Below are 20,794 nucleotides of genomic sequence, written 5' to 3'. Positions count from 1 at the left end.
AACGTTAAACGTAAAACGCAACGTAAAACGTAAAACATAAAACACAACATAAACTTTTATGTTGTGTTTTTAATCTTTTTTATATAAAAACAAAATGTCATTTTTAAAAATTACAAACACTGAAAAGAGAGATCAAATTGTAAAAGAATTATCAGAGAGTAAAAAAAGAATACAGCAGAATGATCTTAGTGAAAAGATTGGAGATTCTAATTTGCAGATAGACTTGTCAAAAATGTACAAGCCATTAATTGATAGTCAATCTGGAATAAAGGAGGATATATCTAAATTGCAAGATCAAGCTAATCAATTTGCTCTTACCTTTTTAAATACATATCCTGAAATACTTACTTACGGATCTAAAGAAATAATGCCTTCTGATGAATTTTTAAAGTTGGGAAAAATTGCAACAGACTATCTTAGGATGTAAACTTATAGTAAAAAGTCTATAGACACTACATTTGGAATACATTCTAAAGTGGGTAAATTTTTTATAGGAAAAGTTCCAATATTAATTAATAATGATGATATAGATATAAATGGAATAAAATACATTGGTACTCCTGGTCTTTGGGAATTACTAACAAAGTCTAATCCTAATAAGGAAATATATAATATAGATGATCTTCACAATTATCGAGATATTATAATACAAATAGATGCAATTACTACTGATTAAGGAAAACCAAAGTCATCTCGGAGTAAAAAATAATAGCCCCATTTTGAGAGGGTTAAAGAGAACTAGAATGCTTGAGTATCAAAGAGAATCAAAGGGAACAGGAATAGGACCAATAATTCTTTCTGGCGATCCCATTGCACTCCTTGATATGTTTGAATTACGTATAGCTGCATGGAGAGCAGGTAATACTGGATCAAGAAATGAAGCTGTTGCAATTTGTGATGAATTGTTAAGACAAGGTGTTATGAATAGTGATCAGTATAAAGCAATACAAAATAATCTAGCAATATGATAATATGAATATGATGATATGAGTAAAAAAAATTAAAAAAATTGCGTACATAAAAATGCTATTTGTTAAAAATAAGAGATATATAAAGAAACACGCTATTGGAGGAAGTGGTATATTTGACAGTTTAATAAATTTATTTAAACGAGCAGCATCATCAAATGAGTGTCATCAGCTATGTTGAAGAGGTTAGCTGCTAGCGAATTAGAAAAAACTGCAATAACTGCTGCTAAATCAGCAGGGAAAGAACTTTCAACATCAGCAATAGAAGCCGCTAAAGATGCCGCAGTTGAAAAAGGAAAACAATTAATTAGAAAAGCATCTTCTAAAGTTTCACAACCAAATACAGTCATTCATAATAAAATTAATGACATAATCTCAAATTTAAATAAAAAAGCTGATGAATTTACACCAAATATAGATAATATAATGATGGGGTCTGCAATAAAACCAACAGCTACAAGGATAGAAGATCAAGCAAAAAAAGGCCGCGGTCTTCGATTGGCTTAATTTTTTTATATTTATTTTCTATTTAAAAAAAGTTTATATATAAAAAATGGCAACCTCTGATGTATTAAATTTTACAGAAATCCCAACCGTGGATGACGGAATTGAAAGATTTGAATTCCATGAATATGAACCAGTAGCTCGCACAAATCTAAATAGCGCTGGAGAAATAAGAATTAACATTGAGCAACAAGATTTGTTCACACTTCCATCTGAGTTTTATCTCTTGTTTGAAGGAAGACTTCTTAAACTTGATGGGACAGATTATGTTAATGCAGATGTAGTGTCACTCACAAATAATGGTATTATGCACTTATTTAGTCAAATATCATATCAATTATCAAACCAAGAAATAGAGTCAGTTTATTATCCAGGTCAAGCAACAACAATGTTAGGAATGCTTAAATACCCAAAGATTTTCAATCAGCACAAGGATTAAATCAATTAATAAACAAAGGTTCTTCAACAATAACAGTTTATAACACAGGGTTTACAACAAGACAAACATTTATAATTCAGAAACCCACTACAAAGGGAACCTTTTCATTTTGTATACCTTTAAGGGCATTTTTGGATTCTGCGATAATTACAACAAAGTTATTTACGGATTTAAACATACACTAACTCTTGTTAGAAAAGGTGATACCGAAGCAATTTTTAGAAACGCTCTTGCAGCTGCAGGAAAAGTTAATCTTGATAAAATATCATTGTTCATGCCACATATGATTCCATCAGATATAGAGAGAGTTAATCTTTATAAAAATATTGAATCAAAAGTGACACTTACAGTAACTTTTCGCGCAAGGCAGTGTGATACTATAACTGTTCCACAATCTACAATGTTTTCTTGGAGACTTAGCGTAAAGAGATCTCCAGAAAAACCAAGACACATTATTGTTCGATTCCAAATAAATAAGGATGAAAATCAAGAAGTTAACTCTTCGATATTTGATCATTGTGACTTGAAAAATATGTACATTTTGCTTAATCAAGAAAGATATCCAGCTGTTGACTATAACTTATCGTTTCCAAATCATCAATTTTCAAGAGCTTATAGAGATGCATCTGTATTTAGTGAAAGATTTTATAGAATGAACGATTTGATAACACAAAGCAACATAATTCCTTCAGACTATAAAGATTTATACCCACTTATGGTTTTTGATGTTAGTAGGTAATCAGAAAAATTAAAATCATCAGTAGTAGATGTAGAAATTAAAGCAACATTTAATGCAGCTGTTCCAGCAGATACTAAAGCGTTTGCTGTTGTAATAAATCCAAAATATGAAAGATTAAGAACAATCAAGAAAAAACCAGTCACTATTAAATTAACAAACATAGAAACAGGAGAAGAAACAGTATATGCCAAGTTCCTCGCATAGCACTATATAAATAGTGCTATGCGAGGAACTGGGCATGGATATAAATATCTTGAATTGCGTGATGGGAAGATTGATAATGGTTATAAGATTGAAATATTAAATTCTGAAAAACTAAAAAAAAAAATCTTGATATATAAAAAATGGGATCTAATAATTTATTTGAAAATCAAAATGCGATTGAAATATTAAAAAATAATTTAGATAAAATAAATTGGTTTATGTTATCTAAAAATCCAAATGCAATTAAAATATTAAAGGAGAATTTAGATAAACTAAATTGGAATTAGTTATCTAGAAATTTAAATGCGATTGAAATATTAAATGATAATTTAGATAAAGTTAATTGGTGGCGATTATCTGCAAATCCAAATGCAATTGAAATATTAAAAAACAATTTAGATAAAGTAGATTGGGTTTAGATTTCTAGAAATCCATATGCAATTGAAATATTAAAAAACAATTTAGATAAAGTAAGTTGGTATGAGTTATCTGAAAATTCAAATGTTATCGAATTATTGAAAAATAATCCAGATTAAATAGATTGGGTTTCGATTTCTAGAAATCTAAATGCGATTGAAATATTAAAAAACAATTTAGTTAAAGTAGATTGGTTTATTTTTTTTTATTTTTTTTTTTATTTTTTTATTTCGTCATTAAAAAAAGAATACAATTCCGTTTTATATAAATAAAATTTACATGACCGGGGCTAAAAGAAGACAAAATTTGCCTTATCACTACGCCCCGAAATTATATTTATATTACCTAGAAATCCAAATGCGACTGAAATATTAAAAGATAATTTAGATAAAGTAAATTGGTGGCAATTATCTGCAAATCCAAATGCAATTGAAATATTAAAAAACAATTTAGATAAAGTAAAATGGGAATGGTTATCTAAAAACCAAATGCGATTGAATTATTATCTTACATATATAAAAATTCTGAAAAATTAGAAAAATAAAATCTTGTCATATAAAAAATGGAAAATATACTTCGCATACATATACTAGATGAACCTATTCCAGATATAACATCAACAATTTAACCCCTGCACCTTTTATATGTAGAACATTGACAATTAGAAAAGAGCAGGAGATTGCAAAATATCGAAATAATACTTATTAATTCTAATGGATCCAAATGATCTATTGTAGAATACGAGGATGGGGATGCATTTAAATTTCGTATGAAACTTTACATATGAAATATTAACAAGAAAAAATGTTTTGAAAATGATATAAAGAAATATTTTCTATAAAAAAAATCTTACACATATAAAAATGGAAAATAAAACGGTAAAAGAATTAAAACAAATCGCTAAAGAGCAAAATATTAAATGTTATTCTAGAATGAGAAAAGATGATCTCATAAGAGCGTTAGCTCACACACCTGTTGAGTGCACACAAACGCAATCTACATCAGTCGAACGGATGGATACGGAGTATCTACTTGGTGAGCCTATTCCAGATATATCATCGACAATTTTATCTCTAACACCTTTTCAGCCGGTTACACAAATTAGAAAAGAAAGAAATAAAAAGATTAATTCTCTTGCAGATTGGATTGTATCATATGTTCCAGAACCAATTAAAAAAGTTGTGAATAAACAAGTTGATTAATTAAAATCTACAGTTTTAAATTTGTATCAAAAATTTGGAATTAAAAATCCGATAGAATTTAAATTATCACAACCAGCTGTTAAGAATGTAACAAATCAGTTTTCAGTTAAAGGAATAAAAGGATATGATATATCTTTCATGAATGCTGCTAAAAAAAGTGCAATTAAAATACTAAACGAAAATAGAAAATCAAAGGTTTATATAGTTCTCACTTGTGAAATGGAGAAAACTAGTATTACAACAGGAGAAACTATTACCACAACTGTTTCATTTACAATGAAGAGTACTGTTGTATTAGAATCAACAGATTTAGATGAGTTTTATGGAACAGCAAAGTTGAGAATTTTAAAAAATTTATCATCATTTCAACAGCTAGGGTCAAATTGGAGATTTGTTTCAGTTAAAAAGATGGATATAAATACTATAGATTATAATCGTCTTAAAGCTAAATCTTATATTCCACTTGACAAAAATTTAGCAACTAAAAAGTCAACAATTTATATAAAAAATGAAGATAATGAGTGCTTTAAGTGGTGTGTTACAAGAGCATTAAATCCTAAAGATAAAAATCCTGAAAGAGTTTATAAAGAGGTTATAATACAATCTAATAAAATTAATTGGGAAAAAATAGAATTTTCAGTATCTTTAAATCAAATTACGTAATTTGAGAATAACAATAAAGATATAAGTGTGAATGTATACGGATACGAGAATTCAGTTTATCCTTTACGTATTTCAAAGAATAATGATCGTCAGCATTTAATAGATTTATTATCAATCTCAAATAGTGAAACGAATTCTTATGGATCCGAAGGATCTAATTCTTATGGATCCAAAGATGGATCTAACCATTACTGCTTAATAAAAAGTTTAAGCAGACTGCTTTCTTCACAAACATCCAAGATAAAATGTACTATTCACTATTGTAGAAATTGCTTACTTGGGTTTAGTTCTGAAGAATCATTATCTAAACACAAGTTGTATTGCAAAACACATGATTCAGTACGCATTGAACTTCCACCACCAAAATCGACAATGCAGTTTACTGATCACAATAGATCGATGAGAGTACCATTTGTAGTATATGCTGACTTTAAAAGTTTCATCACCTATCAGTACTTGTGAACCTAATCCTAATGAATCCTATACTAAACAGTATCAAAAGCATATACCAAGTTCGTTCTGCTACTACATTAAATCTTTCGATAAAAGTTTTTACCAAAGCAATCCAGTTTCATTTACTGCAAGTAATGAAACGGATGATGCTGCACAAATATTTGTTGACAGATTACAAGAAGATATCATAAAAATTTGTAATAGGATTAAATTTAAAAAGAATATTGTATATACACATGAAAATAAGAATGATTTCGATGCAGCAACTAAATGTCACATTTGCGGAAAAGATTTGGATCATGATAAAGTACGTGATCACTGTCACATTACTGGAAAATATAGAGGTGCTGCTCATAATAGTTGTAATTTAAAATATAAAATTCCAGATTTCTTTCCAGTACTATTTAATAATTTATCTGGTTATGATAGTCACTTATTTATCAAGAAATCATCAGGAGGTAAATTGAGCTGTATCCCAAACAACGAAGAAAAGTATATTAGCTTTTCTAAAGAGATTAAAGTTGGAGAGTTTGTTAAAGATGGAAAGAGTGTTGAAATAAAGCGTCAGATTTGTTTCTTAGACAGTTATAGATTTATGCCTTCTAGTTTAGATTCTTTATCAAAAAATTTATCAAAAGAGCAATGTAAAAATACCGGAAAATTGTATTCAATGAAAAAATTAGATTTATTACTAAAAAAAGGCGTATATCCCTATGATTGGGTAGACTCTGTTGATAAATTTAATGAAACCCAATTACCCACAAAAGAATCGTTCTTTTCTAAATTGAACGATGAAGATATTAGTGATGATGATTACTCACATGCACAAACTGAATGGAAAGGGTTTAATTTTAAAACTTGTACAACGTTTCAGATGTACTTTTACTAGCAGATGTTTTTGAAAATTTTAGAGATGTTTGTATGAACTGTTATAAATTAGATCCGGCTTGGTATTATACATCACCACGATTAGCTTGGGATGCCGCATTGAAGAAAACAAAAACAAAATTACTAAGTTGCTAAGTGATTATGACATGATACTAATGATAAAGAAAAGTATAAGAGGTGGAATTAGTATATATCAAATAGGTTAGAAACTTCTAATACTAAGTACATGGGTGATGAGTATGATCAAAGCAAACCATCAACATTCATCCAATATTTAGATGCTAATAATTTATATGGATGGGCAAACCACTTCCAACACATGGGTTTAAATGGATGGGTGAAGATGAGTTGAAAAACTGGAAATCGATTCCATGTATACTAGAAGTTGATTTAGATTACCCTGAACATCTGCATGATGATCATAATGACTACCCACTTGCTCCTGAAAGAGTAAATATTGATAAGGTTGAAAAATTATTTCCCAACTTGGAAAATAAGAAAAACTATGTTATCCATTATGAAAATCCTAAATTGTATGAAAGATTAGGTCTAAAGATCACAAAAATTCATAGAGGTCTAAGTTTTGAACAAAGCGCTTGGTTAAGCGAATACATTGAGCTAAATACTAATCTAAGAACCAAGACAACAAATGATTTTGAAAAAGACTTTTTCAAACTGATGAAAAACTTAGTATTTGGAAAAACAATGGAGAACATTGAGAATAGAGTTGATGTTGGATTAGTGACGAATAGAAATGAAGCTGTTAAATTAGCTTCCAGACCAAGCTTCAAGAGTCGAACGATATTTGATGAAAATTTAATAGCAATTCACATGAAGAGAACCAAATTAATGTATAACAAACCAATTTACATAGGCATGTGTATTTTAGATTTAAGTAAAACTCTAATGTACGAATTTCATTACGATTATATAAAGAATAAATATTCTGATCGAGCAAAACTATTATTTACAGATACTGATTCTTTAGCATACGAAATAATAACAGAAGATTTTTGATATTTTCTGATATTTCTGAAGATGTTGAAAGCAAATTTGATACAAGTGAATTTGATCCAAAGCATCCAGCAATAGAACTTGTAGGATTCAAAGTTGAAAGAAATAAAAAAGTAATTGGAATGCTTAAAGATGAGTCTGGAGGAGCACAAATTGAAGAATTTGTAGGATTAAGATCTAAATTGTATTCCTACAAAGTACACTGTAAAGAAAATAAAAAATGTAAAGGAATAAAGAAAAATGTTGTAAAAAATCATATAACAAATGAAGATTATAAACATTGTTTATTAAATAAAGTAGATCAAATTAGGAAAATGAATGTAATAAGAAATGTTTTCTGTGTAAATTTCACATGAAATTTACACAGAAAAGGTCAGTAAAATAGCATTAAGTGCAGACGATGATAAAAGATTTTAGAAGACGGAATTTCCACATTAGCATATGGACAATACAAATTAAAAGAAATCAATAGCAAACAGGTCAATTAGATCCTTCGGATCCACAAATTAGTCAGCAGGAATAGAAAAATAATTTTTTACAAGAAAAAAATTATTAAAAGTGATCCATATAAAGGTTACTACAATCATATTGAAATCTATATATAAAATTTTTATAATATGTCATAAAAATGAACAAATTTATTAATGTCGAAGGAATAGTTCTATCTAATGAACCTTTAACAAATTTTCAATTGTTAGAAGCAGCAAAAAAACTAAAAATAAAAAATTTATAGGTGTATTTGTAAGAGATCAATTTCCTAAAAATACACAAAAAAAAGAATGTGGAATGTTAAATACAGGTGGTTCAAGTACACAGGGTTTTCGTTGGATTTGCTGGTAAAAAGACGGTGAAAAATAATTAAGTTTTGACTCTTATGCACAACCCCCACCTGTCGAAGTTGTTAATTATTTAAAAGACTCTGTTTATTATAATAGTGATAGAGTTCAGTTTGGAAATACTTCATTCTGTGGACATTTGTGTCTCTATGTTTTAAAAAAACTAGATGAAGAGTATGATTTTCAGAACATTATTAATAATCTATGGTAATTTTTTTTTCTTTATACATAAAAAGCCTGTTGATAAATTCGGACGTACAACAAATTATTTAACTATCACTCGAGTTGTTTCAAATGGATTAACAGCATCTCAAGCTGATAGTATGTTCATTAGGAGAAATGGGCAAAATAATGCAACTAGTGATATTGACATGAATTCTAATAAATTAATAAATGAAGCAGAACCTACAAATCCAAATGATGCTGCTACAAAGTATTATGTTGACACAATAATACCTAATCCTAGCAGTTTAGGTTCTTGAACCAAATACAGGTACTGATGAACCAAATACAAGTACTGATGGAACAGCAGTTTTTTATTCAAAATAGTGGTCCTGGTATTCTCAGAAAACTATGGTTAGCATTTAAAGGAACAAATCCTAATGGAAGTGTATCAAGTAACGTATTTATTAGAATATATGCAGATAATACGCTTTGCATAGGAAGTAAAGGAATAAATACTATAGGTTTAGCTTGTGATTTATTATTCGCTCCACTTGGTGGACCATTTTATACTAACTCTATACAAAGTTGTAAAATACATTCTAATATTGAATTAGGAGGATACTTTGCACTTGATTTACCATTTAAAACTAATCTAAAAATTGAATTAAACAATAAAACTGGAAATCCACTTACATATTCGCTACAACCTTTTATTACAATAAGTTCAACACAACAAGCAAATATTTCATTATTACCCCCATTTATTTCAGATCTAAAACTATACTCATCAACATTTAGATATGTAGATACAATTTATGAGAAAGAATATATATTATTAGATACTCCAGGAAATAGAAATGGTATTTATTTAAAATATATTAAAATGCATATTATAGTTAAATCTGGAAATTGATGGGAATCAAGAGTACGTATGTATGACGCAATCAATTCACCTAAACATAATAATTATGTTATAAACCCTTGGACAACTTATAACTATAGTAAATATACAATATTTCCTGGATATGACAATAATAGCAGATGTATATACTGCTCATGGTTTAGTAGATTTTTATTTATCTTCATGGAATGGAAGTAATATTAATTCATTTGCTAATAGATCATCTAGACTATTGTATCAATCAAAATCAAAAATTGATTCTACAACTACTATCTCTTTTTACAGAAATTTTCGTAAAAATGACTCCATGCCTAGCGTTTGTGCCAATAGAAGATTAGTAGTAACAATAAGCTCTGGTGATGAGCAAGTTGTGAAATCTGGTGATGAGCAAGTTGTGAAATCTGGTGATGAGCAAGTTGTGAAATCTGGTGATGAGCAAGTTGTGAAATCTGGTGATGAGCAAGTTGTGAAATCTGGTGATGAGCAAGTTGTGAAATCTGGAAGTTTTTCTGATTTAAAAGGAGTAATTTACTATTACGATTAGGCTCTAAGTAATGAGCTAATGCAAAGTAGATTACATTTACGCGTAAAACCTCAATGAGATTTCAGTTATGAAATTATAGCTTGAAAAATTCTTCGAATTTACGAAATTTTTATGATCTAGTTATAATGTAAAGTTAGCAAATAAAAATTAATTTTATAATTTTGAAATTGTTTTCTTTATATCTTTGGAAGTTCACGCCTTATATTTTGGAAGTTCACGCCTCTTTCCTAACCGATGTCGCAAAAGTTGCCCAGTGTTGGGGTTTGAACCACGGGTACTTTGTTTCTGAGTTCGTGAATTTTTGGTATCTCTAGTTTCCAATATCAAAAACAGATAAATTTTGGTTTGAAATTAACCGTCAAAAGTCATGGTTTTATTTAACTTTTTAAAAAGGTCACCCACCATGACCCATGATAAAACACACTGGCTCCCATATATCAGTGAATTTTTTTTCCCCAAAAGTATATTAACCTGGGTCTCAAAAGACCTAGAATTTTATAGTGATTTCAAAATTTATAATCTTTTCTACTAAAACATAAAAAAAAAATTGCAAACAAGATGTCATATAAGAGAGGAAAGTTTATGATGATTAAGATGTTAAAAAACGACCTTTTCAGTATTTAGGTAAAAATTGTTGTTTTTTATGTATAAAATATAAGCAATTTATTTTTTATTTAAAAGCATTATTATTTCTGAAATCTCTATGAAATTATGGTTTTTTTGAGACCCAGGTTGATATACTTTTAAAGAAAAAAAAATTTACTGATGTATGGGAGCCAGTGTCCCAATCAAGGTTCATAGTGGGTGACCTTTTCAAAAATTAAATGAAGTCAATGACTTTTCAGTTACTTTCAAAACAAATTTCATCTGTTTTTTTTATTGGAAACTGGAGATACCAAAAAGTCAACACTCTATTGTACAGATACGCATGTATTTAACATACATATATGCTCGTAACAGTGCATGCATTATAATCAAATGGGAATAACTTGTTTTGCATTTGATTATAATAAAAAGTTTCTTTTGATTATAATGAAAAGTTTCCAAAATTTCAAATATTTTATTTTATAATAATATTTATTTTAAAATCTAGGTGTATAAATAATATACATAAATTTTTAAATAATAAAGCGATAAATCATATAAACTTGATATCGTATATATTATAGTTTATTTTTTATAAAAGTAAACTTATTTGTTTACGTTTGTTTTGATTGGATACAATTTTTCATTTTTCTTAATATAATAGAAAATCAGTATGCTGCTATACCCTACAGTTAAAACTCCGATAGCAGTTTTATTTGTAGGGTATATCGGAGTTAGATTTTGGCGTTAACAGCCTTCCTATAACTAAATTTTCTCCTGCCGTTAACCAAACGGAGACATAAGAATACGAGTTTATTTTGTGTGAAAAAATAAGAGAAATCATTAACTAAATAAAAAAAGCAAATGAATTTCACTCTAAAATGTGAGAAACTTGACAAGTTTGAGTCTCTTATATAAAAACATACTTTTTCAACGCATATTTTTTTTTTTTCTCAAATATAGAAAACAAAGATAAAATAAACTCAACATAATTAATTTTATTTACCTGGTTTTTCAATGTTTTCATATGTGTTGAATGAAGTATTTAAACTTCGGTTAAAGAAATGGTAATAACTTGGTATTTTGTAAGTGTTTTTAAACGATAAGTCTCGTATTAAAATCAAATACGCAATCAAAAAGCTACCAATAATTAAAAATAATTTCCATTGAAATATCTCCATATTTTCCTAGCTGTACATCTTTTACTGCCATATGTAATTTTCTGACTTGATCAGTTCAAAGTCCTAAAGCATTTATTTCTTTTAATTCAATATAAAATTGACAAAAGTAGCATTAAAATGGCATTTAATTATAACAACAGTAGATTTGATTTATTAAATAGAATAAAAAACATTTTTTAATGATTTATTATTAAACATTAACGAGATACAACATTTTTGCATTAGAGAGAAAGGATATTAAACTTATTTTCATATAACAGAGGTAGAAAAAAAAAAACTTTTTCGTTAACAAAACAATATAATTATTGTAATTATCTTGTTCGTAATTAACGTATGAGAGGACAACTTAATCAGAAATATCTTTTTTTAAATAAGGTAACATGAATAAAAATTAGTTAAACGTTACTTTTATCTTTACAATCTAAATAATCATTTAAAAAAATACAACAATTAAGTTAGTTTAAGACAAAACAGTAAAAGATTTTTATTTATTTTATTTTATTTACAAAATAAATAAAAATTAAGACGCACTGCTGATATTTTTTCCGGTTTATTAGTTTTGTGCGCTTTTTTTCAAAACTAATATTTAAATTCCAATTGTTTTTCTGGTATGAAAAATTTAAATTATTTTTTAAATTGTTTTTTACTTAAAAAAAAAAAAAAGCTTTTTTCTTAAAAAAAATGTTGTTATAATATTTGGGTCGCTTTATTTAATTATCATATTTTCTCTTTAACACCCGACAATAAATTACAGGTAAAATAAATTATAATAAAATAGTCACCAATTAAATCAAAATCAGCAAAAAATACCATAATGCATAACAACTTGCAATCTAGCTCATTATTAGTAAGATCATTGCGAAAAAGTTAATACATTTGTGGGCAATAATACTTATACTATCATCAACGTGAGTTTGACGTAGTTGTTGAACTGCGGCAATAATTTTTGCCTTCAAAATTCCTAAAGCTTTTTTTAAAGAAATACAAAATTTGGTCCAAAACGTCCGAAATTTTTATGAAAAGTTGCAAAAAATTACCATCTTTAGCATTGAATTAAAGCTATAAATATAAGTTTATGTATTTTTTTTTTTTTTTATTATTAAAGTGTAAATACATATCATGCGTTTTTTTATAAAATCTGCTCTTTAAAAGTTATATAGGTATTGAAATTAAATTTATTTAAAAAACTAGTAAAAAAACCTGAAAAAATCAGCTGGATAGACGAAATGACGGCTTCCTTAACTATCAATGTTATTACTTATAAAGATAAATTTCATTTGGATCTCAAATTCCAGTTTACGACTATATGTCTAATTACAGTTAAATAGTAGTTTTAAGCAAAATAGATATAAAAACTGTTTTTTAATGAAATACATATATATTTACGACATTAGTCATTGGAAGGTATATGTTGTAACTGGAATCCTAGATATACACATTATGAACCCATGTTTGAATTTTTAGATTACAAGATGCATCATGGATCGAGTCTATCCACGAGTTTGATAGTAGGTTACTTTATCGGTAAAAAGATGGTTCAGAAACCATTTTGAATTTTTATTCAGAGAAAATTTGTTTACTTGGCGCGCAAAAATGAAATAAACTGTTTCGTTACGTCCGTTTCCAAAAGTCTCGTAAACCATTACTCGTAAACGCGAGTGGGAGAAAATAAATCAAAAAAAATCGCCTTGAACTAATATGTAACTACTTATTTAAAATTAAAAATTGTTTCATTAGTTTTCAGCCACCTTTCTGTAAGACATTTTTTATATTCCATAAGACATATTATATTAAAATCATGCTTTTAGTTTATGCAATAATAATTTAAAAATCAATATTTATATATATATATATATATATATATATATATATATATATATATATATATATATATATATACATATATATATATATATATATATATATATATATATATATATATATATATATATATATATATATATATATATATATATATATATATACCGCAACTTTTATACAAGCAAGACGTGTTTCAAGAGAAAAGAAAACTGTAAAAAAAAAGTAATTTTTTAATGGATTTTTATCGATGAAAGAATATATGCTCTTTTTATTTACAAAGCCAAGATGCCACCACGTTCAATCGAGGACATCTTTGATAATCTGAAGTGTGATATAAATACCTTTGAAGATAATTTTCTAAAGAATATTGATGAAATATGCTCGCATCCGAAAGATGTAATTATACTAAATATGAATCTATTATCGGAAAATCTAATTCGAACTCTTCGATTTTGTACCGATGAGTTTAACGAAATAAATGTAACGCTAGACCCAGTAAACCCAGTCGAAAAAAACCTTCGTAAAAGGTATAAAACGAATTTATGTCTTGACGATATTTATATATTCTCGATCACGTTATGTGAAAAACAGTTTCACAAAGAAATTATTAAAGTTGTCATCTCAACAAAAAATACCGACCAACCTTCACACGATAAATTTCTAATTTTATCATTAAAAGAGCTGATTCATATTTCAAAGGAAATACAGAAAGAAAACAAAGAAAGAAAAGAAGAGTTTAAAGAAATAAAAGAGGAACTCCAACTATTAAAAGAAAAAATAGTTTTTCAAAATAAGCTTATTGAAAAATTAAAGATAACAAACAAACATTTGGAACTGGACCCCGTTATCCTTCAGCCGAGTCAAACGCCGAAACTAAAACTCGATTGTTTTGCGCATAGTGAAAATAAAAAAATTGCTCCAGATGTTACAAATAGTATAATTCAGCAAACTTTGGATAAAACATCTTCACAAGATAAAAATCAACCACAATTATTAAAAACGTATGCAAATGTCGTAGCTCAAATAAAATCAACCGCAAGTACCAATGAAAAAACAAAAAATTTAAATTCGGATATTATTCTAGCATCACCAAAAACAAACAATGATAAGTTTATTTTAGTTGGTAGAAAAAGTAAGTCAATTCAAAAAACGCAAAATTTTCCTATAATGAAACAACATAGGGTATCAGAGGCCGTTTTTGGCACAAAAATTTCGGAAAACAAAACAATTGCTGGCGAAAGAATTGTTCGTAAATTTGACATTTTTGTTGGAGGCATAAGCAACCATAATAATGAAGAGCTTTTTAAAATCTATATGGAGACAGAAATAGGAATTACCCCGTTTTTGGTATGTTTAAATAAAGAAAACGAGTATAACAGATCGTATATAGTTACCATAAATAACACAGAAAAAAATAAAGTATTTAACCCTTGTCTATGGGATAACAATATAATAGTCAAACCATTTCGAAAAAAGCGCTTAAGTTCTAACTAAGCCCAAATTCTGGAAAACAACGGCAACCAGGAAAATTTCTATAAATCAAAATGGCTTCCGACAGCGTATTAAAGAAAAATAAATTTCCCATAAAATTATGTACTTTCAATTGTCATGGGCTTAAATCAAACATTGAATACACTGAATCCTTGATAACTTCCCATGATATTACTTTTATATGCGAACATTGGATATCAAAACTTGAACATTCAATAATCGAAAATATTTGCAAAAACACCCACTCTTCGTACTTCCACCAGGCAAATAAACGCGAGCAAGGTCGGCCGTTTGGCGGAAATGCGTTTCTGGTTCGGAAACATATGTTTCAAAATGTCATTATTTTATATGAAGATGATCATATTCTTGCTATAAATCTTGTTAAAAATAATACTAGCATTGTTATAATTGGTATTTATCTAACTTCATCGCGGAATAATCGAACATCATTAGATGAATACACAAATCAATTCGATATAATTAAAGGCCTTGTTAATAATTATGAGGGTGTCGGCGAAGTAATTGTATTTGGTGATTTTCAATCTTTTCCTCTCGAAATATACGATTTACTAGAAAGATCAAGTCCCACAAAAAATAATTACTCCGCGGCTCTATCAGAATTTATAAAATCGAGTGAATTTGAACTAGTGGACGTAATTAACATATCAACATAATACACTACCAAATGCATCATATATTGATCACATAGCTATCTCAGAAAACACTTCTCTTAGGTATTACAACTGTTTTGTTGCCCCCTTTTCACCTCAGAATATGAGTGATCATTTGCCAGTATCAATTGTAATTGAACTCATCGGAAGATCTCTCAAAGAGAATATTCACAAAATGACAGACAAAATTAGCATTCCAAATTATGCTTGGAATAATCAACGTTTTATACAATTATATAATGATTTCGTAAATAATAATATTAAAAGTCTTAGCCTTACAAATAACAATTACGATAAAGAACTTATTAAAATCTATAATTTGATTACAAAAAGTGCATCTGAGGCTCTTAGCCAATACTTAACTGAGAAAAAACAATCATTATATTCGAAATCTTGGTGGACTCCCGAGTTAAATAGGAGTAAAAAAGCTCTTACATTTCATTTTAAGAAATGACGTGACACGGGTTTCGTAAAAGATTTAAGTTCGCACATTTTTACCCAATACCTAATGGCACGAAAAACTTTCCGAAACGCTGTTAAGAAAGCACAAAACTATAACCTTTACAAAAAATACATAAAAATCGAGATGTTAAAAAATACCAATCCAAAAAACTTCTGGAATACTTTTAGAAATATAGAGACTGATGCAAACTCAAAATTATTTACAACAAATAACAAAAAGGACAAGGAGTCAATCACAAGAGAATTCGCCGATAGTATCGAAAAACGGTTGAACACTAAATCTATAACGCATACCGCGACGAGTTCCACCTTGTACAAAATTTGACTTTGTAATAATATCAGATGAAATTATAAGAACGGCTATCTCTTGCCTAAAATTAAACAAAACCAAAGATGCATTTGGAATCTCTGCAGAACATTTAAAATATTTGCGTTGTGAAGCTCTAATAGAATGGCTAAAAAAATTCTTCACATTTTCTCTTAATCATGGTCAAACGCCAAAGTCGATGTCTACATCACTTATAATACCACTTGCTAAATCTTATAAAAAATCATTAACTGATCCAAATAACTACCGTGGTATCAGCATCATTCCAATCTTCACAAAACTAATCGAATATATAATCCTAATAATCTGACCAGATCTAAAAGAAGCTCATCCTCTTCAATTCGGTTTCACCAAAAATAGCTCAACCCTACACGCCGAATTTGTTATTAGTGAAACAATTAAACACTACAACAACAACAACTCACCTGTTTATCTCTGTTCCCTCGATGCTGAAAAAGCTTTTGACAGCTGCAACTGGGACATTCTTTTTGAGAAACTGTACAATAATAAAAAATTACCACTGTATATTGTTAATACAATATCGTCATTATACAGGGAAAGTAGTGCTTCTGTGTCTTATCTAGGTTGCAAATCATCTCCATTCTATCTAACGCAAGGAGTGAGACAGGGCCTCATTTGTACAATCTTTACACTCAAAACCTACTAGAAACCTTAAAAAATGAAAGTGTTGTAGGAACATCAATAAATGCAAACTACACGGGTGTTGTAGCATATGCTGATGACATTATACTTCTTAGTTCCACCCTCTCTGGCCTACAAAAGCTAATTAATATCTGTAAAATTTACACAAAAGAAAATTGCATAAAATTGAATGCTGACAAAACCGAGTTTTTGGTCACCGGAAAACATCAAATTAAAAAATGCACGATAACGCTCAACCACCAAAAAATAAAACTAGACAATAAACTTACTCATCTAGGCTTTATATGGGACACAAAATATTCACCAATTGCCTCACTTAATCGTTTAAACATTGATAACCGAATATCCCATTTCCGGGCAGTAATACAGTCTTTAATTCAAGCTGGAATTCGTTTTGTTCACCCAAACTCTATTGTCCAGTTATATAAAACTTTAGCTGTTCCAACACTAACGTATGGTCTTGAGCTTTGCGACCATAAAGAAATGTTATTGCAAAAGCTTGATATAGTAGGAAGAATTGCACTGAAGTCACTACTAAACGTTTCAAAACATAATAAAAATTATATACATCCCCTATTTTGTATTGAAGATATATCTATAATTACGCAACAAAATAAGATGAACTTATTTATTCGCCTGTTGAAAAATAAAATGACATTTGATATTCTTAAGTCGCAGTTGAACAACGAATCAGGTCCACGGCCTTTTGTAGATAGCGTCAAGGCTCTGTGCAATAGTCATAAATTAAATATAGAGAAACTAATGCAACACAAAGAAAAAATAAAAATTACTGGTTTAAAAAATATAATTCTTGAAACGGATCTTAAAATCTTAAAATGTGCAGTTGAGTACTGGATCTCAAAAGAACAAAGAACAATCTTCAAGGATGTTCTTGAAAATAAAATTCCTAGATCCTAGAGATTTTTTTTGAAACTTTTTATTTACCTTACTTGTAATATATAGTGGGTGTTTAACAAATATATAAATAAATAAAATATATATATATATATTTAAATGATAAAAGACATCATGTTCGGTTAAATTTTATTTTTATTATTAAATAATGCTATTTCGGCTTATGCAGTATGCGCCATTATCAAACTAAAAAAATCTGAAAAGTTTTTAGGCAAAATAGATTCGGTACAAAGGATCTGTGGTTCAAACCCCACCTCTGCGCAAATTTTGCGACAACAGTTTGGAAGGAGGCGTGAACTTCCGATTAAATGCTCATCCGCGGTGCTCTGTGATAAGACCGTAAGGATTTCTTGGGGCACCTAAAAAATAATTGAAAAAAATAAAAAATTGTTAAGTTTTTTTTACCGACTGATGGTTTTCCCATAAAAGGATTTTTAAAATTGTTTAAAATTGGGAAATCACACTAAATTAGTTGTAGTATACGTAATTACCATTGTAAAACTAATTTTAAAAAGTGTAGATATCAGTTGTAAGGCAATGCGACTAAAGATGCCTAAAAAATATAATGGCATAAAATATAATATTTTAGAAATAAATAAATGTGCCACCTATGTTCCATGTGCTGGAAATTATTTGAGTCCCATCTCAAACAATTGAAAAAAATTAATGAACATAAAATTGATTTTGATTAAGGAAATAGCAGATGTGTACTTTGGTGTACAGGGGTGTATAGATTCAAAAGAATAAGTTTGGTTTATCTTAAACTAGTTAACTATTAAGATGAGGTTTTACTGTGCATTTTACGATTTTTAAAGATTTTGTTTTTTGTTTTTTCTTTATAGCATTTTTTCTTTAGCTATTTAGAGAACTTTTTAGAAGCTTAAATAAAACTTAAAAAAATCTTACTTTCAAAGAAATATATAGTGATTTACCTCAAAGCAGAACAATTTTTTAAATTTTTTTAATTTTAAGAAAGACGAATCTTTACGCTTGAAATGAAATTAAAAATATTTTTGCTAAAACTGAAATATTTCAAGAAAATGAAGCATAGCAAAGAGATGAACATTTAAACATAAAAAAAACAGTATCAAAGTTTCCAAACAACCCAAAACTTGCATACAAATATATTCATTAACAGTTAAAAATGAAAAATTAATCCGTTCTCTAAAAGATACTTTTGGCAAAACTCTGAGTCTTTTCCCAATATAGTTGATTTTCATAAACTCTCATTTCAAATTTTTATACTTAAATCTTCCTTACTCTTTTAAGTTTGAAAATTTATCATCGTTAAATTAAATTGTTACTTCATTTGAATGCAATTATTTAAAAAATAAAATTTTAGATATTCAGTTAAAACATTGCCCATTGAGTAGTCGGTTTCTGGACTCTAAAGAAAAAGGTTCTATGACAAGCAATGCATAATAATACTAACACTTTTTGTCTTATTTTAACATTCTTTTAATTATAAATTTTAATATATAGTTGCTTATATTGTTCCTATCTTATTAACATTTCTACCACGTTTCATGCTTTTACCCTAAATAGCACAAAGTTTGCACCAAATGACTGCACTAATAGGACTCATAAATAATGCCAAGTTTGAAATTATTGAAGAACTTCGCTCTCAATTTCGGCTTCCGAAACAAAACTTTTGTTATTTGTAATTTAAATAGCATTATAAATTTATAGTGAACGCTCTATATAAGCAACCTCTCTATAGGCAACTTTTTTAGTTCTATATAACTGTTCTATATAAGTAAAAATATTTTTCAGACTGTATATACTCCTTAAGAATTTCTGTTGCAGTAAAATCTAAGTATTGACCTAACGTTTTAAATTACAGAATTAGACTCATTAAGAATCTCATATGTGAATTCAATAAAGAAATGATTGATTTTGTACTTTTTATCAAAAAATATCTTATTTATAATTAGGGTATTTTTTTTTTAATTTAAACTTTTGCTGTTGTTGTTTTTATTTAATTTAAATAATAGTTTAGAATGGAACAAAAGTTTTGCAAGTCAAAACATGGTGGTTTCGACTCCATTTGGTAATACTGTTGCATACTTTCTTCCTTAATAATATAACTGATAATGATAAATTACTGAACTTGTTTTTATAGTTCGTTTTATTTAATTCTAAGTGAAAGTAAGCTTTCAAATTTTTTTGGTTGTGATCGAATTATTTAAAAACCTGCACTTTAACACGAGGTATGAATATTTATTTTTAGCTTGCTAATTTTCTATTTATCACTGTATCATTTAAATGCTCTGACAGTTTTTTCACAATTAGTGATTAAATGATTATACCCGAGTAGCAAACAATATTGCGCCATTATTATTTGCTACTTTTATATTTAATTATTATTGATTGTGATTAAATATAGTCAATTAATCACAGTTAGTGATTAAATGATTTTTCTAAAACATCCTTAAAGCCAAATATATTTTATTTCACAAACCATCTAACTCTGATAATTTACCATTTCTGCCTACCTGATCAACAACATTAATATTGAAAGAGACAGTTCAATAAAAATTTTGAAAACTCCAATTAAAACTTTCTTTTTTCTAGAAAGCCTTAATTGGAAAAACCATGTTTTTTCACATCAAAATAATTTCTAAATCAATTGGCATCATGCATAGAATAAAATACCTTCTAAATAAAATTTGTTTTGAAAATATATATTACTCGTTCCTTCACAGTTGTATCAACTATTGCAATATTGTTAGGGCAGGCA

The 20,794-nt window shown here is 28.1% G+C and overlaps 1 protein-coding gene across 3 annotated transcripts in view; it reads right to left on the bottom strand.

Annotated features, from left to right (window-relative positions):
* LOC136084560 (3-galactosyl-N-acetylglucosaminide 4-alpha-L-fucosyltransferase FUT3-like) overlaps nt 1-12,695 on the bottom strand; it is a 48,042-nt gene extending 35,347 nt beyond the window's left edge. For 2 of the 3 annotated variants that reach the window (XM_065804727.1, XM_065804728.1), the window contains exon 1: nt 11,529-11,784. Coding sequence is in view for 1 of the 3 variants with exons in the window: in XM_065804726.1 (XP_065660798.1) it covers nt 11,529-11,703 (175 nt within the window). In the remaining 2 variants the exon portion in view is untranslated. Of the gene's footprint in view, nt 1-11,528; nt 11,785-12,485 lie in introns of those variants that run through there. The other variant, XM_065804726.1, reaches the window with a different exon arrangement.
* Nucleotides 12,696-20,794: the final 8,099 nt, after the last annotated feature.

This window comes from Hydra vulgaris, chromosome 09 (assembly GCF_038396675.1).
Source record: "Hydra vulgaris chromosome 09, alternate assembly HydraT2T_AEP".
Lineage (NCBI taxonomy): Eukaryota > Metazoa > Cnidaria > Hydrozoa > Anthoathecata > Hydridae > Hydra > Hydra vulgaris.
The sequence above is the reverse complement of the archived record's forward strand: the minus strand, read 5'-3'. Positions and strand labels throughout refer to the sequence as shown.